General features: G+C 56.7%; 3 protein-coding genes across 4 annotated transcripts; all 3 read left to right on the forward strand.

Annotated features, from left to right (window-relative positions):
- The first annotated feature begins 8,308 nt into the window (after positions 1–8,308).
- HOXB9 (homeobox B9) lies at positions 8,309–11,888 on the forward strand. The gene is made up of 2 exons (XM_049635900.1): positions 8,309–8,891; positions 11,635–11,888. Exons 1-2 carry the CDS (start codon positions 8,375–8,377, stop codon positions 11,868–11,870), a joined length of 753 nt encoding a protein of 250 aa, XP_049491857.1. The 5' UTR covers positions 8,309–8,374; the 3' UTR covers positions 11,871–11,888.
- Positions 11,889–20,144: 8,256 nt separating this feature from the next.
- HOXB8 (homeobox B8) lies at positions 20,145–22,657 on the forward strand. Of its 2 annotated transcripts, none has more exons than XM_049635901.1 (2): positions 20,145–20,613; positions 21,501–22,657. In XM_049635901.1, exons 1-2 carry the CDS (start codon positions 20,190–20,192, stop codon positions 21,806–21,808), a joined length of 732 nt encoding a protein of 243 aa, XP_049491858.1. In that variant the 5' UTR covers positions 20,145–20,189; the 3' UTR covers positions 21,809–22,657. The 2 variants fall into 2 exon arrangements, with proteins under 2 accessions (XP_049491858.1, XP_049491859.1); XM_049635902.1 differs by having other exon boundaries at positions 21,504–22,657.
- A 1,315-nt stretch (positions 22,658–23,972) lies between these two features.
- On the forward strand, positions 23,973–27,465 carry HOXB7 (homeobox B7). Its single transcript, XM_049635903.1, has 2 exons — positions 23,973–24,485; positions 26,533–27,465. Exons 1-2 carry the CDS (start codon positions 24,086–24,088, stop codon positions 26,784–26,786), a joined length of 654 nt encoding a protein of 217 aa, XP_049491860.1. The 5' UTR covers positions 23,973–24,085; the 3' UTR covers positions 26,787–27,465.
- The last annotated feature ends 5 nt before the right edge of the window (positions 27,466–27,470 follow it).

Here is a 27,470-nt window from a genome sequence, read left to right on the forward strand (position 1 = left end):
TCTGGAGCTCACAGCGAAAAGACACTTTCCTTGGTTTTGGTTTTGATTCACTACGGCCTAATAGCGATTTTCCAAATCCGGATTCCACAAAGTTTGGTCAAAACAAAACAAAAGCAAAAGGTCCTGAGCCGAAAAGAGCGATGGAGAGGGCAGTGGAAGTTCAGGTAGTGGCTGTTGTTGGAGGCTTTGAAGGAACCAGACAGGAGACGGTGGCAGAGGCCTCGGCAGAGGCCAATTTGGACACCACTCAGCGCTGGCCGTCACCTCCACTCTGGCCAAGACCAGCGTCTCGGTTTCTCCTCTGGGAGCGCCTGCCCCGCTCAGCCCCTTCAGGCCTTCTGACCCTCTCTCCCCTTCAAGCAAGTACCTGGCAATAAACGGGTGGGGCAGGGCAAAGGTCTGGCAGCTAGAGGCGCAAAGAGAAAAAAAACAAACAAAAAAAAAAAACAAAAAAAAACAACCCGCTTTCAGCGGAAAGATGCAAAGAACGAGGCCACAGGGCGTGGCCGGCAGAGCCAGGCTTTAGCGAGGAAGGACGGGGCGCCTAACTCCGCTTGGGCGAAGGGCCGGGTCCGCCGAGCCCGGGCCTGTGCGTGCGGCCCGGTGAGTTGCCAGCCGCCGCACGGGCGACTCCTGCGAGAGAAGAGTCCCTGGAGGCGGGGACAGCCGACGCAAAGTCCCGGGGGCCGAGGCTGCTTCTCTCCACGCGGACACAGTCTGCTCGGACGAAAGAAAGGGGCCGAGGCGGCTGCTTCTGCGGCTCGTAAATTTGTTTCCCCTTCCTTTTAACCCGCCCCCCGGCCGTCTTTCTTTTCAGGACAGGAGGGGATGTAAACCATTTGAAGTTCATCAACACGGTGAAGTTTTATTGTATTTCCGGTCCCCAAGATTTATACCCGGGAGGGGGAGCGGGCGGCCGGGCAGACTCCTCCGCTCCCTCGGACTTCCCTGCCGGACACGTGGCCACGCGGACCCTCGCCTCCGGCGCCAGGGCGGGAGGGAGCCGGGCCGGACGGGGGGACAGGCCGCTGGCGCCGCGCCTTCCGACGGCCGCTCCCGCCGCCGCTGCCGCCGCCGCCCAGGTGAGTCCGCCGCCTCGGCTCGCGCGGCCGCCCGCCCGCTGTGGGCTGTGTGCCTGAACACCTGCGACGACGCGGGCGTCTGGAGGGGTAGAGGTGGCCGCAGGGGAGATCGGTGGGGGCGGAGAGCGAAGGGCCCAAGCTGAAGGTCAGGAAGCAAGAAGCAGCCTTGCTCTCTGCGTCCCAAGCTGAGCCTCCAGGTTTCATTTGTGAATTCGGAGCGGATCCTCTTACCTGGGACGGCTCAGCCTCTGCGGAACCAAGTCCCCCCACCCCTACCCCGGACGTTTCCGGCAGGGCGACTTCGCAGCGACTGTCCAGGCCAACCCGCTTTTGCCTGCCTGTCATCCCTAGTCTTCCTGGTATTTTCTCACACTCTGCTTTTCCATCTATGTCTCCAGCAGTCACTTTCTGCCTCTCCACTCTCCGGTCTCTACTCCAGTCTCAAAGCAGGGGGGTGGTGTAGGGGTTGAAGATTTGGCCTCTCAGAACTACCCCGGGTGACCCTGGAATATAGGCACTAGCCCGACGACGGGGAGTGGAGATGCACCTTGATGACAGTTTGAAGTTGAGAAATCTTATCTGTGGAGACCTCCAGCTGCAGAGACGGAGGCTGAGAGGTGGTGACCAGGCAGGTGTAGCCGTGAGGCCTTGTCCAGGTCTGGGGCTGGGCCTAGGGTCCCCATCCTCCTCCACGGGGGTTCCTGGAAGAGAACAAAAGTTCCCGGAATCTCTGAGCTGGTGGCACCGGCTCCTGACTGGTTGTGCCTGGAGTCCTGCCTCCAGATCTTTGGATGGGTTGTTTACTAGCAACTGGGTTCTGTTGGGAAAGTGGTGGAGGAAAATGAAGTGAGTTGGCCAACCGTTTTTTTTTTTTTTTTTTTTTGACCCATAAGATGGCTACGGGGGCCTGCCCCCTCAGTGAGCCCTTGACCTGGAGCTGCTGAGTGAATTAGGTAGTTTCATGTTGTTGGGCCTGGATTTCTGAACACAACGACATTAAACCACCCGACTCACGGCAGCTACTGCTCCTCGCTTAGCTGGAGGAGTGTGCGTGGGGGGGTGGGGGTGGGTGCTGGGCAGGGAGGCAGCATAAGGACCAGTGTATCACTCTTGCCAAATGGTGAAGAGGTTCGAGATCCTTCACCCAGAAACAGCGAAGATGTTCCCCAGAGAAAAGAGGTGGGAAGCCCTAGGGTGTCTTTCCACTTCCGTATTTTTTAAGTGGGTGTTGGGAGGGAAAGCGGGAATGGAGAACAGTCTACTCTCCAGAGGCACCTTGCTGGGCTATTCTGCAGAGCCAAAGAATGCTGGTTGGGGCTTCAGGCTTTCTGCCTTGGGACCTTGGACTCCTGTCTACGTTTAGACTTTTCAAGGAAAGCCTCTCCAACTTGGCAAATGCTTGGTTTCAAGAGATACAAGGGATCCTTGAGATCTTTGCAACCCTTGGTGGGGGGTGGGGTGGGACAGGACTCCACTTCAACAGGAAACGTCAGGTCCTTGAAGAGGGCTCAGTATGTCCCATTCTAAAGGGGAAATGTCAGGATCCCGTGTATCCTCAGCCTGTATGCCTCCAGGGTCCTTCCTAGAGCCCCCTAGTGGGGCAGAGGTGGGGCAGAAAAAGTCCTACGTTTCCCAATCCCTCAGCTCCTGTTCCACAGAGTGGCCAAGGCTTCCCCATAGACCCTTGTGCTGGGCTACAGGTTTACCTCGGTCGTAAAGGCCACCCCCTGGGAGAGGGGCCTGATGTGCAGGCTAAATGGGGAGCCCAGGCTGTTGGGCGGTTCACTCCAGACTGGTGGTCTGACAGGAGATGATGCAGGGGGGGTGGGGCAGGGGCAAAACCATGATACCCTCTTTGACCCCAACCCATTCTAGGCTGCTGGCTCCCGGCCCAGGAGAGGAATAGCTAGACGTACTGGCGGAAGGAGGGGACGGTCCAAAGCATAAGCTAACTTTTGTTCCCAAACTTTTCCCCCCTGCTTGAGGCAAGGGAATGTGGAAAGGGGCCGGGAAAGAGGCCCGACCGGATGGGGCTCTGGCGCCAAGCTGACATGGAGGGGGGGGGCAGTCTGTGAACAAGGGGCATCTGCTAGGAGTGGAAGGGCCCTTGGGAGACCCACCTCTGGCCCTGGGAGAAATGCAGCCTTCAATCCACCCCCGTGGTGAGCAAAGGCCAACAACACAACTCCTTGACATTTTCTTGTCCTCCAGCCTGGGTGAAGGTGGTCTAGGGTGTCTTTCTGCCTTACCTTACTTCTCTCTGGGCCTCTCACAAACCTGCCCAGCCACCCGGAGCCTGGAGCCTGACTGTCTTCCATCCCGGCGTCTCTTGGCCACCCCCTCCCAGGAACAGTGCTGTAAAAAGAAAAAAAGGGGGATGTTAGAGAGAAAAGAGGAAATCAAGTCTTTGGAAAGCAGAGGGTTTTACAACAGCCTCAGGTTTTATGGAAGCAATTCCGTAATAACCTTCTACCTGCTCAGCTCCTTTCCGCCCCGCCTGCCCCCAACCCCGTTTGGCCTCCTGGATGCCCCCTCCCAAAGAGTCAGCCACCCCCACCGCTTTCCATATCCCCGATGGCTGAGACTTGGGAAGAAGATTCCTGAGGTCTGCTTGGGCCGGTGACCTCTCCGTTCTTCCTTTCACCTCTGACATCCTGGGAGGGAGATTTGGCAGGAGATTTCGTTACTTTGCAATTAAAAGCCCCACTTGGAGGGTGTGGCAGCATTGAGGTTTGAACCCGTGTGTGTGGATTCGATGTGATCCCGGTTTAGAGGTTGTTTTGTATAAAGGCTGAAGGTTCTGGGGACCTTGATTTCTTCCCCCTTGGAGCAAACATCCCCACCCCTCTTTCTTTCCCAGAGTGGGTCTGGACTCTGGTTCTGGGTCAGAAGAAATATCTCTGGGTGGTTGGAGACATAGGCTTGGGGACCTTTGTAATTTCGTTGTAGATAGCAGTGCTTTTGTGTGACCCCCACAGTTACCTGAGGGCTTTCACATTCAGCTCATCTCTGCCCACTGGTCAGATTCACACTTGTGAGGGACACGCTTGTGTGCAGGTAATGGTGCTTACATCCTCGTGTCCATCACTACCATGAAAGAAACATCACACAATGTACATCGTTCCTGCAGTTTGGGGTGAGATACACAGTAAAGGAGGTCATGGTCGGACCAAAAAAAAAAAAAAAAAGTCACAAAATTTCATGACCTCCCCTGGGCCAGTCTGAGGCATTTCCTTTACCTTCCACAGAAATATTTTGGAAGAAAGTTATCAAAGGATTCAGATGTAAGCCACATGCGTTTGTTTGAGGATACGGTGTGTATTTTGCCTGAATATCAAGTCAACAGGAGATTTTCAAGCAAGGCTTCCTGATCAACTGATGTTTTATAGCCAGAATTCAAGTACACAAATACTCAAGTTTTTGCCCTTTCCGTAGGTGTGTGATAGTTATAAAAATGTATGCACAAACTTTTGGGTAACAGATCTTCTTCTATGAACAGAATCGTAAACTCACATCATTCACAGGGGTTATACATGCCTCCACATATGCACCATTGGGTCTTCTGTGTGAACACCCAAGCACATCCGCTATTATAGTTGGGTGTATTTATTTATTACATATTCTATACACAACCTAGAGTACAGCACATTTGCACACTGGGTCCCCATAAATAAATATCGATTTGAAATATACATACAGGATATCCACATCTATTCAAATACAAAATGCCTAAGTTTCAGCTTAGCTTATCTATTAAAACCAAACTTTTCCCCCTTTTCCCATTTATTGTTTTTCTTTTTCTTTTTTCCTCCTCTCTTGCTTTTCCTTCCCTCTGTCTAGATTTTTTTCCTGTCTCTTCTTATTGACAAGGATCTTTCCCAAAGCCGCCCCCCCCCCAAGCACAGGCACTCACCGTCTGGTCCTGGCCAGGGTCGGCCTCTGCTCTCCCCACTTCTGCCTTGCTCTTGGCTGCTCTGGGCCCCAGTGTGGCCAAGGGCTGCAGCTTTTCCCTGCCTGTCCTTCTCCGAGCCACCAGCTACTGGCCCTAGCTGTGCTCAGGCGGCAGCTCCTGTGCTGGGAATGGCCAGAGACTGGGGGGCGGGGGGCAGGCAAGGTTTTCCTTCTTTCTCTTTAGGATTAGGAGTGGCGTGGGGAGCAGTTTGCTGTCTCCGGACAAAGTGACCCCCACTCAAGCAACCTCTCTACTAAGCATCTTTAGAAGCTGGGCTCCAGGGACAGCCGGCAGTCCTGTTTGCCTCCTTCCCTCACGGTGGGTACCATTGTTTGGGAGAGGAAATAAGGTTTTGAGGGCGTCCACAGACCCTCAGAGCACCCAAACAGGGGGCTCCCTCCCCACTGACCCTTTAGCCCTCTGCCTGAGCTGGAGTTGAGCTCCAGTTTGGGACAGCAGCATTTGCTAGAAAGGCTGGCTGGGGTGGGACTATCGCTTGGTGCATTTGCTTCCCCACCTGGGAGATGAGCTGGGGTGCAAGATCCAGGATTGGGGTGCTGGTTCGTTCTCTTCCCTCCAGAGCCCTCTCTCCTGAGAAGACTGAGACCTCAAAACCTGTCATTTTGAAACTGTTCCCACACTCTGGTGTTAGGAGCAAAGGCTAAGCTCTGGTCTCAGAAAAAGAGGCCTGGGTCTCCTCCTTACCCAGCACCTAGGAGCCACAAGGGGAGACGGGCAAGTCAGAAACCTAAACCCTGTCTCCTGGGCCTCCCCACCCTTGTAGGGCACAAGTCAGGAGCTCAAATGTGCTGCCTCTAACTTCTTCCCTAAAGGAAGTGTCCCTCTTGACTTCTCTCTTATTGCAAAGAAAGGCAGCAACAAAGTCTGGGCCAGGAATGGGAACCAGAGGGCTGCAGTCAGAGCCCAGCGCTTGCACGGGCCTGGGTCCTCAGAGCAGCCCAGCACTGTGACTTTTCTATAAATAAAAAAGGCCCTGCCCACACTCCACATGGCCTTTTGGGCCCTAATTTATATACTACAGAAAGTCATATACTCGGCCCTCCATGCTTCATAACACCATTATTTATGGCAGGAGAGGCGCTTTTTTTTTTTTGAAGAATATATTTATTACAGGTAAAGCCAACAGCAGACTCCATACGTCTGGCAAATCGAGAACAGGTGCTTTGCCTTAACTGTGATTCATTCGCTCTGTGCCCAGCTTTCTCGCTGTTGAGTCCGGGGAGCTCCCTTGACTTTCCCAAGCGTCCAACCGCTACTTAGAAGAATTTGCATCGGATTTTTGTTTCCCCACTTGGGTCCCATGGAAAAAGCAGATCTTCACGCTGTTTGGTTCCGGATCTGCTGGGCTGTCGCCCTCGGAGAGCTGGGGTGGGGAAGGAGGGGGCCGGCTGGGCGCTGGCATTGATCTTTAAAAAATCATTTTGAAATCGCCATAATGTGAAGAAATATGGCGCTTCGCCCTCGTATTTCACACGTAATGACACGAGATGGCTTCATTTGGAAAGAAAAGCGGGCGGGAGCGTGTCTGTGTGTGTGCGGAGGTGATCTGCAGCTTTCTGCAGGCAGAGGGGTACATGGCCAAAAAGATAAAACCTCAAATCAGAATGGCCCCGCTTTCGGTAAAAGGACAGGGCTGGGGACAGCCGATCGTTTAAGGGCCCAGGGCCCGGCAATGCTGAGAAAACCCACCCCAGCCTGCTCCCAGCCCCAACCGCAGGAGAGCCCGGTCTGTCCAGGGGTTGCGTCTCCCTGTGCCTCTACACCACAAGAAGCCACTGTACCCAGGGCAGAAGCTGGAGGAGCTGCGGCCGGGAGATGAGCCAGGAAGCCAGCCGGTGGCCCCAGGGGAGAATCAGCGCAGGGCCGCGTAGCAGAGACCAATAAAACCGACTATCTGAAAGCTCCAGCCAGAGAGTTCACAGGAGGGGAGGCGGCGGGTGGCCGGGAGACTGACCTGCAGGCCCTCGGTCTACACTGGTGCCCAATACGGTATTTGGAAATCTATCAGGAAGGCGATGCCGGGTGAGAAGAGCCATCCGGAAGAGTCGAAAACTGGGCCCCTTCTTCACTGGCTGTAAGGGGAGATAACTGCGGGACCCCTTCCCACACCTCTGCTCTGCTGACACCTTAGGGAATTTCCCTTAACCCTTTCTCACATTCGGCTCCCGCAACGGGGCAATTTTAAGGGCCCCCGGCAGTTATCAGGGGGAGGAAAAGAGTAATGGCTATGCCCCCACCCCCCCACACCCCCTACCTCCCTCTGATCAGGGCCAGAGAGAGGCCCTAGGAATTTAAAGGACCTTTGGCTAGTTGTATTAAACTCTTTCTGAGGCTCAACTTTTCAGGGCCTGGTGAATACCTCTAACCTCATGTAGGTTCTGATTTTAGGATTTAGGTCCTAAATTTTAGGACCAGGTCATTGGACACTCACCCCGCTCTCCTCTGTCAGCTACCGAGGGGTCAGGAGAAGCTCCCAGGCCTGTAAACCTCCCAACATAGTCACAGAGAGCCCTCCAAAGCAGATAATGCCCTATAAAACCCCCCAACTTCTCTCCCATCCCCTTTACTTCATCTCCAGTGGATTGCTGCCGCACTGTTGTTTAATAAACATCTTGTGTCAAGGGGACAGAGGAGAGGAAACGAGGCCTGCGGGGTGGAGTGGCGTTGGGGGGTCCTGTCCCCACCCCCTCTTTAATTATGCTGTGGGCCTCTCGGTCTGCTCCCCGGGCTGGGGTTCTCTCCCTCCCTCTGCCCAGCTCTCCCTCTCTTCCTCCCGGACCCGCCTGGGGAGAGGGCTCCACAGCCTGAATCCCTCCCGAGGCAGCCCGCTGCTTTCCCTCCGCCTCTCCTCCGCCCCCGCCGCCCCATGTCGAGAACAACCCCCCTTCCTGCAAAAGGAGGGGAGGGGGGGGAGGGAGGGCGGCCGGCAGCTCGGGCTGAGGTTACGTGGCCGCCGGAGCCCTGACGTGATAGCACATTGCATCAGCATAAAACAATCCATCCTCGATATGGAATGCGGTGCGGACGGATGACAGCGAGAGCGCAGCCCCCTCGCCCGATTGATTTATGTTGGAGCTGACGCTTTATCAGGCAGTCGGAAAAACTTTGACCAATCATTTTGCAAGGAGCGCTGAGCCGGGCTGCTCCACTGTACTTTGTTGGCTGAGAAGTTGAGCAGGGGGTGGGGGTGGGAGGGTGGGGGGCTGGGGGGGTCGCGTCCGAAAGCCCTCACACCGGTCTGGGTGCCACCTCTCCCTGCTTGGGCGCCGCCGCGCGAGCGCTTCCCTTCCCCCTGCGAGCGCCCGGATAATGTCTGAGAATGTCCATTTCTGGGACGCTTAGCAGCTATTATGTCGACTCGATCATAAGTCACGAGAGTGAGGACGCTCCTCCAGCCAAGTTTCCTTCCGGCCAGTACGCGAGCCCCCGGCAGCCGGGCCACGCGGAGCACCTGGAGTTCCCCTCGTGCAGCTTCCAGCCCAAAGCGCCGGTGTTCGGCGCCTCCTGGGCGCCGCTGAGCCCGCACGCGTCCGGAAGCCTGCCGTCCGTCTACCACCCCTACCTGCAGCCCCAGGGCGTCCCGCCGGCCGAGAGCAGGTACCTCCGCACCTGGCTGGAGCCGGCGCCGCGCGGCGAAGCTGCTCCGGGGCAGGGCCAGGCGGCGGTGAAGGCGGAGCCGCTGCTGGGCGCGCCTGGGGAGCTGCTCAAACAGGGCACGCCCGAGTACAGTTTGGAAACTTCGGCGGGCAGGGAGGCCGTCCTGTCTAATCAAAGACCCGGCTACGGGGACAATAAAATTTGCGAAGGAAGCGAGGACAAAGAGAGGCCGGATCAAAGTAAGTTATAAAAAGTGAGGAAATACCAGGCCGAAGGCCAGGCGAGGTGGGGGGAGGGGAGGGGAGAGGCAATAAACTGCGGACAATGTGGAGGGGAGACCGCGGCGGTGGCCGGAGAGAGCGAGCGGGGGAGGAGGGAAGAGGGAGGAAGGAAGGAAGGAAGGAAGCAGGCAAAGCTAGCCGGGTGCCCCCCGGAGGGGAGACTGAGGCCGCTGGCCGAGCGCCGCCCCCACCGCTGCCACGTCCTGGAGGGGACTGGGGCGCAGGCACCACCTCGCCGCCCTCTCGGCCTCCCTTCCCCCACTCCCCCGGGGCTCGGGCTCAAAGCCCGGGAGGAGGCTGTCGGCGGCCGGCCGGGAGAGGGGCCGGCGGGGCCGGGGCCCGGGCGGCAGCCGGCGAGGCCGAGAGCCCGCGCCGGCGAGGGCGGGAGCGCACGGGGCTGCCCGGGGCCGCGCGGCTGGCAGAGCTCCCCGCGCCACGCGCAGACCGTAAAAGCCGGCCAAGGGGAAGTGGGAGGGGGCTCATTAGGATTTTATTTGCGATGCAACAGCTTGGCGGAGGATTGTTCCTAGCAGGTCTCGCGCAGTAGCCGCTCAGGGTCCGCAGCCGGCGCCGGGAGGGGCGGGGAAGCCCTGGACCCGGTGACTGAGCCCCCTCCCCGGATGCGCCGGCCCCTCCCCGGGAGCCTTCCCTCCGGCCGCCCCCTCCCCTCCTTGGCATCCTCGCCCGGCTTGCAGCTTCCTTTTCTGCAGCCCCCGCTGCGCTCCGCGGGGCTCCCTATAGCCCCAGCCGGAGCCGTCCGCCTCTCGGGGAGTCCGGGGATCGCTTCTGAACTTCGGGGGCCGACCGCCAGAGTGGAGAAGGACAGATCCCGAAGGGACCCTGGGGAGAGGAAGGGTGGGGGGAAGAGAGGCTTGCGGCAAGGCGGAAAACTTTACCCTCCGATGGTAGTTACTCCTCATCTTTCCCACTGCTCCAGAAGCACCCCCGCCAGGAGCCCAGGTCTGGCTAATTTCCAGGAGGTGCTGCTGGCTGGATGTGGGGTAGGGGGAGTCTCATCGTTTTCGTTTTTTAAGGTTGAGAAGAAGCAAATTGGTTGGGGGTTCTTAGCTCCGAACAATAAGCCCCAGGCTGACCGGAACAAGTCCTCACCCCTCACTCTTTTGGGGGAGCGAGGGTCAGATTTTTTTGGTCTCTGCTTGCCCTGCCAGATTTCCTGTCAACGTGGTGGCCCGCGGGCCCTTTGGGGCGCCCTTGTCTGCTGGAGGGTAGAGAGCTGCCCCCACTCCCCTGAGGTCCCTGCCAGGTCCTACCACCTCCAGCCTGCCAGGGTTAATGACAAGAACTAGCATTTGGGTAACACGGGCTCTTCCCCAAACCTCCCGACTCACACCCAAACAGACCCCCCACACCAAGCCCCCCAAACTCTGCCTGGAAAGCCCATTACTGCAAGGCGGCGGTTGGGCTGGGATCAATTATTAACAGTTTTTTTTCCTTTTTCATATTTAATGTGGCTGTAGGTCCCATCCCAGGCAATCACATTAAAGACATAGCACTGCAAATTGGTAAGACACGGTACTTAGTGTAGGATGAGCCAGATTATTTTTTTTTTAATATATTCAGTGCTTTTCGTTTAGGGAGGAGAATCTAGCAAAGGGTGACTGTTATTTTTAATTGGCTCTGCTTTGTTTGGCAACTTTTCTGAGTTCCAGGGTAGGGAGAGAGACAGTGAAAGGAAGACAAGCCCGTGTATATTTTTGTTTCCTCTCTCCCCCCACCCCCACCTCCCCTTCTTCCATTCAATTACCCCTTTCTCTGCTCTTCCTCACTACACGGAGCCAGTTGGAGTTAGGTGTGCTGTGAAGGGCGTTCTGTCACCCCCACATCATCCACGACCCCCCACCCTGGGACCGGAGCAGTCTCGCTTCCCAATCTCCCTGAACTTGCTTTAACCAAACTGCGAGCTGAGCAGGAGCGGAAAAGGAGAGACTATTGCAACCATAAGTTATCTGCGAGCCCCTGGCGCTCCCTTGTCCACAGGCTGGAGTTGATAAATGGTTGCAATTGGGTTGCATGTGAATTGGAGTATGCTAGATGTTTGCGTCTCTAAGTGCAGACCCATGTTTGCGGGGTGTGTGTGTGGCGGGGGCGGGGGGGGGGGCGACAAGGTATCTACAGACACACAGGCCTGCTGCCATGTGGCCAAGAGATGCAAACTTGTGATGAAGGCAGGGTGTCCCTGACTGGACTTGGAGGGGCCAGGAGGTCTCTCTGGCGTGGCTGAACAGAAGCCGGCTCCCCCTGGGCCCAACCCTCCTCTTACCTCCCGGACCCAGGGCCAGGACCCTCCAGGTCAGCTACCTCTGGTTAGTCCGGTGGTGGTGGTGCCGGTGGGGAGGGGGGAGGGGCTTTAGCCATGCTGGGCTTTGACCTGAGTCCCAACCAGTGGCGACCCAAGTGGAGAAAGAGACTGAGCGAGAACCTGAGACAGGCAGAGCTTTGGAAGCGCTGACAAGCCTGTTTGGCCCCACTCTGTCCCAGTAACTGTCACCTGGCGGGCGATGTCGACAGCAACTCCTGACCCATCTCTGGGACCCCTTCTGGGAACTGGAAGGCCCAGCGCCCCCCTCCGCAACGCAAGATGGGGGAGTGGAGACCAGGGGGACATCCTCTTGGAAGGAGAGCACGGGGGGCCTTTCAGCCCCCCTTCCTTTCTTTGATTCTATCGCTGCTTCTCTTTCAGCCAACCCCTCCGCCAACTGGCTGCACGCTCGCTCTTCCCGGAAAAAGCGCTGTCCCTACACCAAATACCAGACGCTGGAGCTAGAGAAGGAGTTTCTGTTCAATATGTACCTCACCAGGGACCGTAGGCACGAAGTGGCCAGACTCCTCAATCTGAGTGAGAGACAAGTCAAAATCTGGTTTCAGAACCGGCGGATGAAAATGAAGAAAATGAATAAGGAACAGGGCAAAGAGTGAAGATCCCCCGCCCCCGCCCGGCCCTCCCTGCCCCTTCCCCATCTCACGCTTATTTATAAGTGATGGCTGCAGGGCCAGTGCTGTCTGGGATGTATTCAAGTGAATGGGGAAGGGGGTTTTTCTCTTCAAAGTCCTTCTCTGCATCTCAAGCATCTTTCCTTTGCCCTTACCTATCCTTCTCTTCTCCCTGAGCCTCAGAAGGAAGTTTTGTTGATTTAGAAGGTAGACATGTAGTTGGTTTCTAACAAAGTGATGGGCCGCAAGGAAAGAGAGCCCCTAGTCGAGCCCCTAGCAATCCCCTTAATTTTTCTGGGAAGCCCCAGCCCCTCACTTCCAGCCTACCTGTCTCCACGCAGCAACCCCCCCCCCCACCCTGTCCCTATCCTGAGTCACCCAGGGACACTCCAGCTGCATACAGCCCAACAGAAGCCCACACACTTAAAGCCTGGAGCCCACAGTGATAATGGGGAAAGCTCACAGCCAACACTCAAATGAAGTGACACCCCAAATGCAGACCATCGCACCCCAAATCTGGCAGAACAGCCCTCAGACCACCAGCAAGCCCAGATTCTACCCCTGACACAAATCCACATCCAGAAGATGTCTAGAGACGCACTCCTGAATGAGGCGTTGTAGCCCAAAGGGCTCGGCATCACGTCACCGTCTCTATGGAATCCCCAACTATACCCCATTTGGACCCAAGGGCAAATGGGGTAAACTCAGCCCCCAAGCTGCAAAGCTAGAAGGGGCGAGGAAAGACAGCAGTGGTCTTATGGAGGCATCTTAGGATTTATGAAGGTGTTTCACACGCACACGTTTTGTTGCAGGAAATGTTTAATTCCGCATGTTGTTTTCCTCTCCTTCCAACAAAAGGAGGTCAAATCGTGGGTCGTAAGCCTTGACAATGTCGTCTGTCTGTTCATCTGTGCCCCGCTTGACACAGACTAGCTTCTCTTGCTCTGCACAGGCCCTGCCTTCTTGCACATCCTCCCCAGCTCTGAAATCAACTCTGTTCGGCCAAATCCACCTTGCACCAGCGAATCAAGCCGCCCCTTGTAGAAAAGCCCCTCCACCCTCCATCCCCTGCTAGCTCAACCCTACTATAGGCAGGAAAGCCAGGTCAGGAGAGTCCTATGGAGAATTTATTGTGAATCGATTCCCCGAGAGCGCCCTTCCGGGGATAACTTGTGGACAGGGGGGAGCAGAGGCTCCGGCGGGCGCGCGGAGCCTGGCGCATGCCTCCCCATCCTGCCCACGTCTCGACCCATGCAGAGGAGCCTCGAGGCTCGCGGCTGCCCGCCCCAGTGCAGAACGAGACCTGCCCCAGCGCCGGGCTTTGCCTCCCGCGACTCGGGCCTGGACGGTGGCCTGCGCGGCTGCCTGCCGGGCGCGCGCTTCTGGGGAACGCGGTCCCGCGTGCAAAGGAAAGAGGCGAAATCGCACCTAAGCGGCAGGCCGGAAGCTAACTCTGTGCTTCCCTGCTTCCCCCCCCCCTGCTCCCCGGAACTGTCCAGTCCCCCTTCAATTCCATGAACTGTTCTTGCTCCTGCTTCTCCCGACCCTGCAAGGGGACACTCCAGTAGAACTTCTTTGCTTTGTCGGTGGCTGTCGTGAAATTGTGCTGTGTTTCGTGATTTCTTTGGGGGTGATTGTCTCGCCTGTTTTCAGTTGTCGCTTATATGGGAGGGGGGCGTGGGTGGGAGTGGGAGGGTGAGGGGCCTAGAGCTCTGATTGTTTGTTTTGGAAGAAAAAAAAAACAAGAAAAAGAACAAAAAATATATATCACTCTAGAAAATAAATCTCTTCTTGTGTCTTATTCTGTGTTGGCTCTCCTCACCTGGCCAGAGGTAGAGGTCCTTGTTCCAAGAGGGTAGCTTGGAAAACAGACTCCTTAGCCCAAGAGGTGCCTCCTTTAGACCTTGCAGGGCAGGGCTTCCTGGTGGGGCTGAGAACTGGTCTGGACCCCAGGTCCCAAGACCTCTGCTTAAAGGGAGCAAGAGCCTTCCCACAAGAGAGCCGGGAGACCAGAGAGGGACGGAAGGAAACGATTAGTGATTTGGAGAGGGGTCTGGGTCTGCAGGGAGCAATGAGATCTCCCCCCCCCCCAAGTTGCACAGGAGGCCTCCCCACCAACTACAGAGCCCCGCCACTCCTGGAAATAGTTCCTCTCTCAGCTGGCTGAGAGCATCGCCTTGCTTTGGCCACTTCAAAATATCATGCGAGTGAGGAAGGCACCAGCTTCCTGCAGCCATTCCCTGCAGTGGGGCGACTGGGTGTAGACGGAGGCCTTAGGAAGGCAGACTGTCCTCTCTTGCGCTCAGAAGGAGTGAGCCCCTTAGGGTTCTGGCCCCCACCAGGAGTGTGAGGCTCCAATTCGAGCCACAGGGCTGCAGCCTTGGTATCACGCGGGTGGAGTTTGGTAGAGGTGGCCGGATGCAACAGAAATGTCTCAGGAGAAAACCAAACCTCCCTCCCCAGTCGGACCCCAGAACTAAATTCGGTCTCCAGAGGCACCTCTCCGTCCCTAAGAGACTGCGGGGTCCCCGCCAGGACCTCTTCTGAAGGCCGCTGTCCCGCGCAGCCCTGCCTCTCTCCAGCCAGGCGTTGGGATTCGGCTTCTGCCCGCCGGGCGGTGGGGAAGCGGCCGCTCGCCCCCGGAGCCTCCCGCCGGGCCCACCCCAGCGGCGCGGCAGCCCGCGGAGACCCTGCGGGTTGGGGGTGGCGGTGGGGACAAAGCGTGGCCCGAGGGAGAGGCGCCTGGAAGTGAAGAGGCCAGGCCAACCCCTCTCCAGCGAACGAAAGCACGAACTAGTCGGACAGAGAGCAAAAGGCAGGGGAAAAGCGAAGCTCCCGGGTCTGGCAGGGCCCCGGACCCGCATCCTCCAAGGAGGGTTCCATTCGGGTTATGAAATGAATCTGGCTTTAGAGCTTGTGTAGACTAGGCTCCCTCCGCATCCTGGGCTCCCCGGCGCCGCGAGCGGGCGAGCATCCGCCGGGAGGGAAGGCGAAGGCGCGGCCGGAGCGGGACGCGGAGCTGCGGGGTTGAGGGGCGAGGCCTCCCGGGGAAGCCGCCGCCGGCGTCAGGGTCCCGAGCCCGGGGGTGGCTTCTTTAAAGACAAACAAAGGCGAAGATGCGGAGGCCGGGAAGCCGGAGATGGGGAAATCTGTTGTCATAAAAGAGAGCGAGAGATTCGGAGCGGGAGACCGCGAGAGTGCGAGACAGAGAGCGGCCGGGAGAGGAATTCAATGCCGTGTGCGCAGCAATAAAAGAATATGACCGCTATAAAAGTTTATAGCGTATAAATTTCTGAAGGTTAAGAAACTAAACAGCAGCAAAGCAAACAGTGAGGGGAAACTTTCCGGAGCGCAGGGAGCCGCAGCTGGGCCTGGGCTCCGGGGGCTGGCGGCCGAATGGGTGGGCCTGGCTCCGGAGCCCCCACCCTCACCCTCCCGGAGGCTTGGGGTTTAGGGGGGAGGCCCGGGGGAGGGGGGCAAAGAGGGGGAGAAGAGGGACAGGGGAGGGAAGAACACTTTGTTGTCACAATTCAGACTCTTGTCTTTGTTCCCTATACCCCCTCCAGGATCGGGCGTCATAAATGAGAAGCCCCCTGCGCACACGCGCGCGCGCGCGCGCGCGCACACACACACACACACACACACACACAAAGTCCGGAGGGGCCAGACGTCTGGGCGCGGGCAGCCTCTTGATCCTTTACAGCCCCATCCCACCCTCCCGGGCCTCCTCTCCCCCCCACAAAAAGCCCAATTGTTTCTTCCTCAGAATTTGAAACAATCGTGTTGGGTTTGAAAAGTACTCGGCTCCCCCTTTTACGGGCCATAAACGACGCACCGATTGGCGGTCTCCGCTAGAAATTAGGGGCTTGAGGTGGAGGGAGGGGGTCGGGGGTAAGTATGAGAAGAAAAAAGCTTATGGTTTCATTTTTTTTCCTCCCTACCCCCTCTCCTTGGTTTTTTTTTTTTTTTTAGCTTATCTGCACAATTTCATGAGCCATTTCCTGATTTCCGATGGCTTGTCTCTCGCCTGCTCTCGTTTCCCTCCCCCTTTTCTGCTAATAATGAAAGTTTCTCCCGCAGGTCGCCTCGGCGGCTGCAGGCTGCTGCATCTCGGGAGAAACTGGCCGAGCCGGTGGCGGCGGCGCCTTTTCTCAGGACGGCCGCTAGATGGCACCCTTGCTCCACGCGAAAATCCCCGGTGCGGCGGCGGCTGCGGACTCTGGCGGCGGCACCGCGCACCTTGGTCGGCCCTCAATCTATGAACTGAGCGCTACCAAAAGTCATGAATAATTTGCGCGTAATAAAAATATAGGGTTCATTATGGCCGTTTCCCCCATTTTATAGATTTCAGATATAGTGTGTTTCTCCCCCCCCTCCCCCGCCCTTCCCCTCAAATGGTCAATTTTCTGAATTTCCCCCAGGAGGAGGTCTCAGCGCTTCTCACCCAGTTTCTGTGGTCGGTAGGGGAACCAATGCCTGAAAACGGGCAGTAGCAGTAGTAACTATAATAATAATAATAATAATAATAATAATAGGGAAATGGGCAAAATAAAAGGGGAGAACTGGTTGGGAAAAATGAGATTTTCCGGGAGGGGAGCTAGAGGAATGTCTAGCCGGATGCGGGTGAGCAGGTCAGGTGAAAGGGGCGAGCGGGTAGAAGAGGGTCGGATGAAGAGGAAGCTGCCCCCAGACGGGATCAGCAGGAGAGGGAACCGGGTGAGCCAGCCCAGGGTTTGGGGGTTGCCATATGGGGGAGAAATGGATCCTTGGCGTTGGTGGGGATTCGTCGGTGCCCAAAGCCGGCGGGGCGGCTCAGCACGGACGGACGGAGGCTTCAGAGCCTTTGTGCGCGTCCGGGGCTGGGCGCGCGCCGGGGGATCCAGGCGCGGGGCAGGGGCTCCCCAGAACGGCGAGGCGCGGGAGGTCTCGTATATTTTCTCGGCTGCTCTGCGCGCCCCAAGTTGGGCAGCCCAAAAAGTGTGCGTTTTCCGGCTGGATGTGGGGGCGGGCACGGCGGCGTGAAGCAGGAGCTCGGTTCTCCGCGGTCGGTCCGTGGCTTCCAGGTGAGAGCTCCGGATCCGTGCGGCCCTGCTCCTGGCAAACCTCGGGGACAAGGGTCCTTCCGAAATTTAGCAGCTGGAGGCTTGGACTGGGGGTAATTTTCCTTCTGAGACCCACGAGCTGTCTGTCCATAACCCTTCTGATTCCAAATCTCCCATTTCCTCCTGGTTCAGCCTGATGCGTGTCCCCCAATCTGGACAAACCTGCCTGAGAAATAGACACCCCCCCCCTTAAAATTAGCCTCGCTGCGGTCTCTCTTCTCTTCCCCCAAGACCGGGTGCAGAGAGACCAGCGGAGTTTCTCAACTTGAGTTTCTCTAATAAATCTGCGCTCCGTTGGGTGTTTATAAATTATCTCCTCGCTCTTTCTTGTTTTTTCTTATAATAGAAACATTTTCCTTCCATCAGGAATTTCTGGCACCGTGTAGGGATGATTTAGAACAAGTCATTGAATTTCTACCTCACCGGTGAGTCCTCAAATCATGACCATAAAATCCCCCGCACTTGATAAAAATGTTCTCTTCGGCAACAACTTAACTCTGCCTTCTGCTGCCTCACCGCCCCCTCAGCCTTGCACTGAAAATCCAAGACCCTGGTTCTCTCCCCTCCTTTTCTCCTTTCTCTCTCTCCCTTTCAGCCCCTCTCCCATTCTCCTGATTCACTTTTAAAGGACCAAGGGGCCCTACTGGTAGTTTCCCCTTGGCAAAAGCTGATGGTTTCATTTTTGCAAAGGTTAGGGTAAATGGGATCCCCCAAAAGCACCCTTCCCAAAGCAAAGCACTCTGGTGAATAAACAATGGCTCGACTGTGTTTGTAAAGCCTCTAACCTTTGTTGTTAGAATTTTTCTTTCTGTCTCTCCCTCCCTTCTTCCTTTCCTTTCCTTGGCCAGTGAGCTGATTCAGGAGGCCGTTGGTTGGGACCCTGGGACTGGGGCCTTCTAAAACCAGGCCACCATCCCCAGCAGGCCAGTAGGCTGGGAAAGGCTAAGGCAGGAGAGAGTGGCACCCACTCAGCTCGGCCCTGTATGCTGTGCCTCTGGAGCCCCAGGTCCTCAGGTCTGTGGAGAGAGTTGGGTTTAACTACTACAGGCTCCCCCAGGGGAAAGGAGAGAAAATGGGGAGCTCTATGGCCTTGCTGCATCCAAATCCCCTCTATCCCAAGGTCGGTTTAGGCAGTGACCATGGCTCAAAGGATGCTGAAAGCCGCAAGGTGCTCCTGCCCCACACGTACAGTCTTAAAGCCCCTACCTAGAGCAGAGGAGAGGACAGCACAGGAACGGGACATCAAGACCAAGCACGTGGGCCTTGGTGGGCGCCCAGCAGTGGCCGCCGAGGCCCTTCCCTCCCTTTGATGTGCTGATGGGCGTGGTGATGCCCGCTCACCCTAGGGTGCTGCAGAAGGTGCCTGGGAAGGCTAGGAGCCAACTGAGCTTCGTTAGTTAAGGTCCCAAGGCCTGGGTGCAGGAGTGGGACAGCCCAACCTGGTGTCATCCTGCTAGTAACACCAGGCCCCTCTCCCATCACACAAAGATGGTCCCCCAGGGCACTGACTCGAGTCATTGCCCCCCTCCCCATCCCAGCACTGCTCTCCGGGTCAAGAGGGTTGTGCAGAACTGCAGAACTGGCCTTTGCAGGGCGAACTTTGCTTTCTGCTTCACCAGTGCCCATTAACCAGAAAGTTTCTTTCCCCCCTCCTGGTCCCTTCTCATGTCTTCCGGGACCCCTGCTCTAAAGAAAATCCTTGCTTGTTTGTTTAATGAGGGAAAGTTGGTGAGTGGCCTGGATGGGGCAGAGAGGAGGTGGTGTGGAGGGGGGGGCTCCAGAAAGGGGATGGGGGCAGGTGCTGGCCACAGCTGAAGGAGGTGAAAATCTCGGAAAAGTCACCGTTTGCGCCGAAAAAAAAAAACCCATAATCGTTCTCATTTCGGCTTCGTCACCCCCACCGCGCTGCAGTCGGGCGGTGGGGCGATCGAAGCTGCAGTTTTATAGCTGTAGAGGAAAGAACTCGTAAAATGCTAACAGCTTTTATGCGCTGCGGCATAAACAACAACAGACTCCGGCTTTATTGCGTTTTATAGTTTGTTAAAGAGTTTACAGCCGTTTTTTGGGGGCCGGTTACCCAGCCAATTCCCTCCACACGATAGTTAAACCTTTATCAATAATAAGGAAATTGATCATTAAAGCCTTAAATATGACTACCTCGTTTGTTTGAAAATATGTTTAGGAGAGGAAGCTGTATGATTTGATAACTTGTATTAAAATACCAATTACATTTATAGGACCTTTTAAAACTCGGCGCAATTAAACCGTGTTCTTTTACATTTTTCCGAAGCGACCCTGACATTTAAAAAGACTCCAACTGCCTCGTTAAAATCGCGAAATTAACAGCATGCCTCCGCCTGGCGCGCTGTGTATGTGTGTGTGCGTGTTTTTTTCCGTGACTCCCCCACATCAGTCTTTGGGGGTGGTCTGCGAAGGTATTTGATTTGTTGTGAGGCGAGAGATATCTCATTAATGTAGGTAGTTAAACAGATTTAATCCGTATTCATTCTCTCTCTCACCCCCTCTCCCTCTCCCCCTCTCTCCCCCTCTCCCCCTCGCTCTCCCTGGGTGTTTTTTTTTTCCCCCCTCCTTTTTTTTTTTTTTTTTTTCCGCGCCCTCCTCACTCCCTGGCGCTCTCTCGCTCTAGCTCTCTCTCGCGCTCGCTCTCTCTCGCTCGCACCCTCGCTCTGCGTTCTGTCCGGGAGGAGTACGGAGAAGCCAATAGGATGCGGGGTCTCTAATGGATGCAAATGATCATGAAAAGACAGTGCAAAATATGAAACAACTCATTTGCAGGGAAGTAAATCACCGAAAACTGTTTATGAACTGGCATCCCTTCTTCGAAATGTAAAGCGAGGACCTCTTTAAGTGGCGGTATATTTTTGTTTGGGGGGTGGGGGGTGGGGGGAGGGCGAGCGAGCCGCGGCTGCCATGCAAGCTTAGACTTTTGGAGGCTTCGCTGTCCTTTTCTATTCCTGGAAATCACAAAAAGTGTGGCGGCTTCGAGATCTTCTTCGCCTTTTCTTTCTTTTCTTTTTTCCCCCTCCTCCCTTTCCCTCTCCTTTCCTGGCGAGGGTGACTAGGAGCCGGCGAATCCGCGTTTTTTTTCTCTCTCTCTCCCTCCCTTTCCCCCTCCCCACCCCCTCCCCAACAGCCCCCAACTACAGCCGCCGCCGCCGCCGCCGCCTCAAAATTCAATAAAATGAGCTCTTATTTCGTCAACTCACTGTTCTCCAAATACAAAACCGGGGAGTCCCTGCGCCCCAATTATTATGACTGCGGCTTCGCCCAGGACCTGGGCGGCCGACCCACCGTGGTGTACGGTCCCAGCAGCGGGGGCAGCTTCCAGCACCCGTCGCAAATCCAGGAGTTCTACCACGGGCCGTCGTCGCTGTCCACCGCTCCCTACCAGCAGAACCCGTGCGCCGTGGCGTGCCACGGGGACCCGGGCAACTTCTACGGCTACGACCCGCTGCAGCGACAGAGCCTGTTCGGTGCGCAGGATCCAGACCTGGTGCAGTACGCCGACTGCAAGCTCGCCGCCGCCAGCGGCCTGGGCGAGGAGGCCGAGGGTTCAGAGCAGAGCCCGTCGCCCACACAGCTCTTCCCCTGGATGCGCCCGCAAGGTGAGCTCGCGGCGGGGACGGCCGGGGCGGAAGGGAGACCGGAGGGCCCGACGCCGGGCAGGGGGCCGGGAAGGCCGGGAGCATTTCCTGAAGCTCCTGGAAGACGTGCCTGCTGCGTTCCGATCGCCTCCCGTTTCTTTCCTCCTCCCTTCCTCCCTTCCTTCTTTCCTTCCTTCTTTCCTTCCTCCTTTCCTTCCTCCCTCCCTCTCTCCCTCCCTCCCTCCCTCCCTTCCTTCCTCCCTCCCTTGCTTCCTTCCTTTCTTTTTTGTTTCCCTTGAAAGGGGGTCGCTAAGCGACATTTCCTGAATCCATAAACCCCTCACCCTGCCTTACTTTTCTTCTTCTCATCCTTTTTTTCCCCTTTTAGTGTTTTATGGGGGTAGTGGAGAGAGGGTGGTGGGAGTGGGGGCGCTCAACTTTTGCACTTCTCAATTGCTTTATAGTTTAATTACCCTGAAGAAACTTTTCTTCTGGGGCAGAGGCTCTGGGGGCTTTTCAAGGTGGGTCCATTCGTCCCCATCCTGGCTTTTTAAATTCTTATATCCTCCTCCCCACCCCCACCCCCCTTCACATCCTTCCTTCTAAAGTTTATGGCACTTTTAATAGATTTGAACCACCCCTACCCAACTCTGGTGCTCGTTACCAGGGGAGGGGGCTCCCCCTTTCTGGCTCCCTTAGATTCAGTGGTCTGACCCCCCTCACACACCCCCCCCCTCGCTCCTCTGACCGCGGCCTCCCAGCGCCCCCGCCCCTGCGCGGGGTAGAAGGTCCCTTGCCCTTATTATACTGGTCTCCTAGGCTGGTTCACGAATCTTCCAACCTTCTCCATCTCTGCCCCCTCCCCCATCCTCCCCTCCCCCCTGTCTCGCCCTTTCCCCCATTCCCAGCAGCCGCCGGACGCAGGCGAGGCCGACAGACCTACAGCCGCTACCAGACCCTGGAGCTGGAGAAGGAGTTCCTATTTAATCCCTATCTGACTCGCAAGCGGCGGATCGAGGTATCGCATGCGCTGGGACTGACAGAGAGACAGGTCAAAATCTGGTTCCAGAACCGGAGGATGAAGTGGAAAAAAGAGAACAACAAAGACAAGTTCCCCAGCAGCAAATGCGAGCAGGAGGAGCTGGAGAAACAGAAGCTGGAGCGGGCCCCGGAGGCGGCGGACGAGGGCGACGCGCAGAAGGGCGACAAGAAGTAGGCTCCAGCTGGGACTGCCAGGGCCGCGGCTGCCCTCCGTCCGCGGGTCCCCCGACCACGCCGCCGTCGCCCGCCCCCGCCCGAGAGAGCTCTGGCCCCGCGAGCGGGGCCGGGAGCCTGGCCTCCCGCCGCAGCGTCCCCCGCCGCGCCAGTCCCCGCTAGTGGTAGTATCTCGTAATAGCTTCTGTGTGTGAGCTACCGTGGATCTCCTTCCCTTCTCTTGGGGGCCGGGGGAGGGAAAAGAAAAGGATTTTAGGCAAGGACTCCCTCGCCCTGCGAGGGTGAGCGGCTGCGGCCTGGCTGAGCCCCCCACGCCCCCGCCCCGTGTAAAAAGCCTCCTTGTGCAATGGTCTTTTTTCCTTTGAACGTGCTTCTTTGTAATGACCGAGGTACCGATTTCTGCTAAGTTCTCCCAACAACATGAAACTGCCTATTCACGCCGTAATTCTTTCTGTCTCCCTCCCCTTCTCTCTTCTCTCTCTCTCTCTCTCTCTCTCTCTCTCTCTCGTCCTCATTTCCCCCTCCCAACCCCTCTCTCCCCGCTGCCCTCCCTAGCTCGCTGGCTTTCTCTCTTGCTTCTCTCTTTTCCTCCCAACACCCCCGCCCCCTTTGGTTTGGCAATTTCGTCTTAAGTGTTTCTCAAAAGAGGTTACTTTAGTTAGCATGCGCGCTGTGGGCAATTGTTAAAAGTGTTCTTAGGTTTACTGTGAAGAGAATGTATCCTGTATCCGTGAATTGCTTTATTGGGGGGTGGGAGGGCTAATTATATATTTTGTTGTTCCTCTATACTTTGTTCTGTTGTCTGCGCCTGAAAAGGGCGGAAGAGTTACAATAAAGTTTACAAGCGAGAACCCGAGACTGGCCCGGCCCGCGCTCCTCATTTGCCCCCGGCGTCTCGCAGAGCTGGGGGGGAGCCGGTCACCGGGCTCCTGCGCCCTCCAGGCCGGGCAGCCCAGAGGAGGGGGCGGGGGCTGGAGGCAGGTGGTACGAGTCCCTTGGCCCAGGGGCGCAGGGGGTGAGGGAGGCGGCTGCGCCTGATTGGAGGAGAGAGGAACGGGGGAGGGGAGCCCAGAGAAACCCCCTCCCTTCGTGTTCTGAGGCTGTCTGCCCGAGACCCAGGCGCCCAGGCCAAGCTGGAGAGATGCGCCCGGTTGGTGGCTCTATCCCTCGCCACCTCCCCTTTTGTTTCTGTGGGCCCTCTCCTGTCTCCTGTGTGTGCATGGAGGGGGGGGGGTGGCTGGTAAAAGTGGAGCGAAGGGCCGTTGAACAAGCTTATATATTTATTCCCCCCCACACACACTGGGTTTGGGGGGGGGAGGAGGAGGAGAGGGGAGATGCTCTTCCCCACCTCTCCCTCTCCAAGAGTTGGCCACCTTCGCCCAGCTCCGAGGTCGTGGCTCGCCGCCTTCCTTCCTTCGCTGCCTCTGCTTCTCCGGCAGCCACGCTCGACTGAGGCATCCGCCTCCCGGAACCAGGAGAGCAGCATACCCAGGCCGCCCTCCTCCCTTCCTTTCTCTTCCCCCCCCCCCCCCCCCCCTTCCTTTTTTTTTTTCAAACCTTTTTTTTTTTTTTTTTAAGCCAACAGAAACCGCAGTATCCAACGCCTGTGGGCTGGATTCCGAGCCTGTAGGAGCACCCACGAAGCCTCACTCCATCCCTGCCCGTATGTCCGGGGGCACCCAGAGAGAGCCAGGAAGCCAGGCTCACCTCCGCTCCTCACCTCGGGAGAACAGGACCAAGTTTCCCCAAAGGCCCAGCCAGGCTGAATTGGCCCAGATTAATAAAGACCTGCCCTGCCCCCACCCACCCACCCACCCAGTTGCGGGCAGTCCCTGCATTTGTTTCTCGCTGGGTAACCGGCTGGGGAGGTGGGTGTATGGGGGGGGGGTGACAACACGGATCGCTCGGAGGTTATTTATTTTCCCTTCTACTCAATCCCTTCCTCCCCAAATCTCGCCTGCAAGCTGCCTCCAGCCCAAGGGGGTCGGCAGCGGCCCTTGAGCCCCCAGCCCCAATCCACAGAGCTTGGCTTTCCCATTCATTATTGATCATATTTTATAAATCCAACGCCACACAATTTTTTCCACATTACCGGGAGCCGTGGGGAGGCCGCCGGGCCATTGGCGGAGGGCACGTCACGTGGGCGGGGTCACGTGGTCCGGAGAGGAAAAAGGGGGTCCTTTTTGGTGTAAATCTGGACTCTAATTCTGTAATATATCAAGGAATCTCGTAAAACCGACACTAAAACGTCCCTGCCTACAAATCATCCGGCCAAATTATGAGTTCATTGTATTATGCGAATGCTTTATTTTCTAAATATCCAGCCGCAAGTTCGGTTTTCGCTACCGGAGCCTTCCCTGAACAAACTTCTTGCGCGTTTGCTTCCAACCCCCAGCGCCCGGGCTATGGAGCGGGTTCGGGCGCTTCCTTCGCCGCCTCGATGCAGGGCTTGTACCCCGGCGGGGGGGGCATGGCGGGCCAGAGTGCAGCCGGCGTCTACGCGGCCGGCTACGGGCTCGAGCCGAGTTCCTTCAACATGCACTGCGCGCCCTTTGAGCAGAACCTCTCCGGGGTGTGTCCCGGCGACTCCGCCAAGGCGGCGGGCGCCAAGGAGCAGAGGGACTCGGACTTGGCGGCCGAGAGTAACTTCCGGATCTACCCCTGGATGCGAAGCTCAGGTAAAGCCGCGCACCGAGCCATCCCGAGCCGCAGTGGCCTGGGCACATTCCCCGGAAGGCGCCCCCTTCCTGGCCGAGTGCCCCTTTCCGCGTCCAGAATGCTCCGGTAGGAGGTCGGCCGTGGGGGACGCGGCAGCCCCTCGGCCGCAGCCCGGCGCGCCGCCCCCACCCCCATTTTTTGATCGGTGCTCTCAGGCTCGTTCTGCTCCCTTGGCGGATCTCTCTCCGCCGACGCCGTGGCGCTCCGAGCCCCCGCCCGCCCCCCACCTTTCCTCCCGGCCTTTTAGCTTTAAATATTTATCAGCCGCGCCGGCACGGGCTGGAGACGAGGCCGTTTGTCTTGTGGAGGAAGGCTGGGGTTTGCAGAGAATAGCCATTAGGGTCTCCCCCCTCCCTTCTCCCTTCCCCCGCCGGGGATCTCAGCTCTGGGTGTGTCCCCCAGCCCCAGCTTGGAGGTCTGGGGGAGGGGGCCGCAGCGCTCAGAAATTCTCCCCTCCCCCTTCCTTCCCAGCCAACCCCGCTCCCCCATTATTCCCTTCTGGACAATTAGAGGTGGGCTCTAGAGGCTTGGCGGGAGGAGGGGGTATGAGAAGAGATGAAGATCCAGCCAGGGACACAGAGCCAGAGAGGCAGGTGGAGACAGGGGGGCTGAGATCAAGAGAGACAAGGCTCCTGACCCCCCAGTGAACTTGGGAAGGGGGAAGCAGAGCTAGAGAAAGGGTGAGCAGCCTCATAGGAGTACAGCTGGCTTCCTCAGGTGCCCCCTCCTAGGGTTCCTAAGTGCCTCTGGAGAAGTGGCCAGCAAGTTTGCAGGTATCATTCCAGAAGGGTGAATGTCCTCTTAGGAGAGGGTCTCTATGGGGCCAAATCAGAAGTTAGAGAGTGCAGGCCACTGAAGAGGCTACTGCAGGAGCCCCAAGAGAGTAGAGTCTCCTGACTAGCCCGAACCAGACATCTTTCTTAATGCTTTCCTGGTCTCAGGGCCCAACCCCAAGGTTCAGAAGGCCCAAGACTTGTGGTCAGAGGCTCCTAATCCAGCCAGAAGCGGCCCAGCTCCTACACCATCAGTATTGGCGGTCACTGTCCCCATTACCTGCTCCATAATTCAACTGCCTTTCCAGTTGATTTATCAAAGCCCAAATTTTTCTGCTCGTAAACATTTCACGTTGGCTTTTATCTGACTTGAAATTAGGGCCCCTAGTCCCTCCTCCCACGTCTACTTCCCAGGAGGGCTAGCATCGGCACCGCCCCCAGTGCAGCCTCCCCCAAGGCTCCTCAGGGTTTTGGCCTAACCTGGAAAGCTCTCCTCTGGCCTTCAGCCCCCACCACCCTGATACTCCACGTTCCGCCCCAAACCAGGCTGCTGTCTGCCCTGTGCCTTCCTTCCTGGAGGCCCAAATATTGATTTGGAGAACTGGGTCGTCTGGGCAGGTGGGCAGGCAGGACAGCCTGGCCGTCTGAACCTCAGCCACTCACTGGAAAATGGTCATCAGAGGGCAACTGCTCTCAGGCCAACTCTGAGCTCCAAGGAAATCTGCAAATTCTCACCTCTGCCTCATACCACAACAGGCTGTGTGTGTGTGTGTGTGTGTGTGTGTGTGTGTGTGTGTGTATGAGGGGGGGGGGAGACTAGGTCTATAAGGCTCCTTTGTTTCCTTTTCTTTTTGGGAAAAGCACTCAGGTCAGGCCTAGAGCCCCACTCCAGGGTCACTTCTATGGTTTCCATTGCCCCATTGCCCTAAAGACATCAGAGTCACTATCCAAAAAGGAAAGCTTGGGGCCCTTGGTCCCAGGGGTGATGGGAGGATTAACCTTCCTTCATCCCACAAGAGCCAGCAGGCTAAATCTTTCATCCAGAAGCCTGAGGCTGGAGGACTTTCTGGGTGGAAAGTGGGGATGTTTGCCTCAGGAGGCCTGTAGAAAAGCCTGCACACACTGGGGGTATGGAAAATAAGAATCTGGCTTAGTGGAGAAATGGGCTCTCCCAACCACTTCTCGTGGCTTCTCCTACATGCACTGACTATTCTCCTTTAAATATTATGTGCAGGGACTGACCGAAAGCGAGGGCGCCAGACCTACACCCGCTACCAGACCCTGGAACTGGAGAAGGAGTTTCACTACAATCGCTACCTGACCCGCCGGAGGCGCATCGAGATCGCGCACGCGCTCTGCCTCACCGAAAGACAGATCAAGATCTGGTTCCAGAACCGGCGCATGAAATGGAAAAAGGAGAACAAGACGGCGGGTCCTGGGGCCACAGGCCAGGACAAGGCCGAGGTGGAGGAGGACGAGGAAGAGTGAGAGCCGGAGAAAGGGCAGAGGAAGAGAGCTGAGACAGGGAGAGAGGTGAAGCCCAGCTCTGAGAACTGATCCAGGAAACTCAAATTAAATCGGGAGGGGGAAAACTATTTAAATAGTGGAAAGCAGTTGAAAAGTTTTTAAGGAGAGAAGGTGAAATTTTGGTTTCTTAACACTGAAAAAAAAATACTACCTATAGAAACGTCCGTCGGGTTTGTTTTGTACGATATGAGGACATCATCTACCTGTTCTGTAGCTTTCTGGGATTTGCCGCCCCTTTTCTATGTCGCTATTGTAAGGTCTTTGTAAAATCTTGCTGTTTTGTAAACCCCTTTCTTTGACGCTGTCTTTGTGGTCTGTGGGTCTGGACTTACAGTGTGTGGTTTCCGTCCTCCTGAGCCCCCCTGACTTCCCAGTAGCGGCACTGAAGGGGCCTTAGGGAGCCCCATGGACCCACCGACTAGCTCAAGTGTCCCCTCTGTGCACCTGGCCTGCCCGATGCTCCTTGTTCCCACGAGCCCCCGTGATCCTCTTTACATTGTATGTGTACCTGAAGGATGGAGAAATAAAACACAATTTAAAAATGAACAGATGCCTTATTTTCTGTGTTTCCCTAGAACCAGGGGTGGGGGACAGAGAGGGTCAGGGTTATGCATCCCAGAGCCTCTTGGCTTCAACTTCTGCTGC

This window comes from Panthera uncia, chromosome E1 (genome assembly GCF_023721935.1).
Source record: "Panthera uncia isolate 11264 chromosome E1, Puncia_PCG_1.0, whole genome shotgun sequence".
Classification (NCBI taxonomy): domain Eukaryota; kingdom Metazoa; phylum Chordata; class Mammalia; order Carnivora; family Felidae; genus Panthera; species Panthera uncia.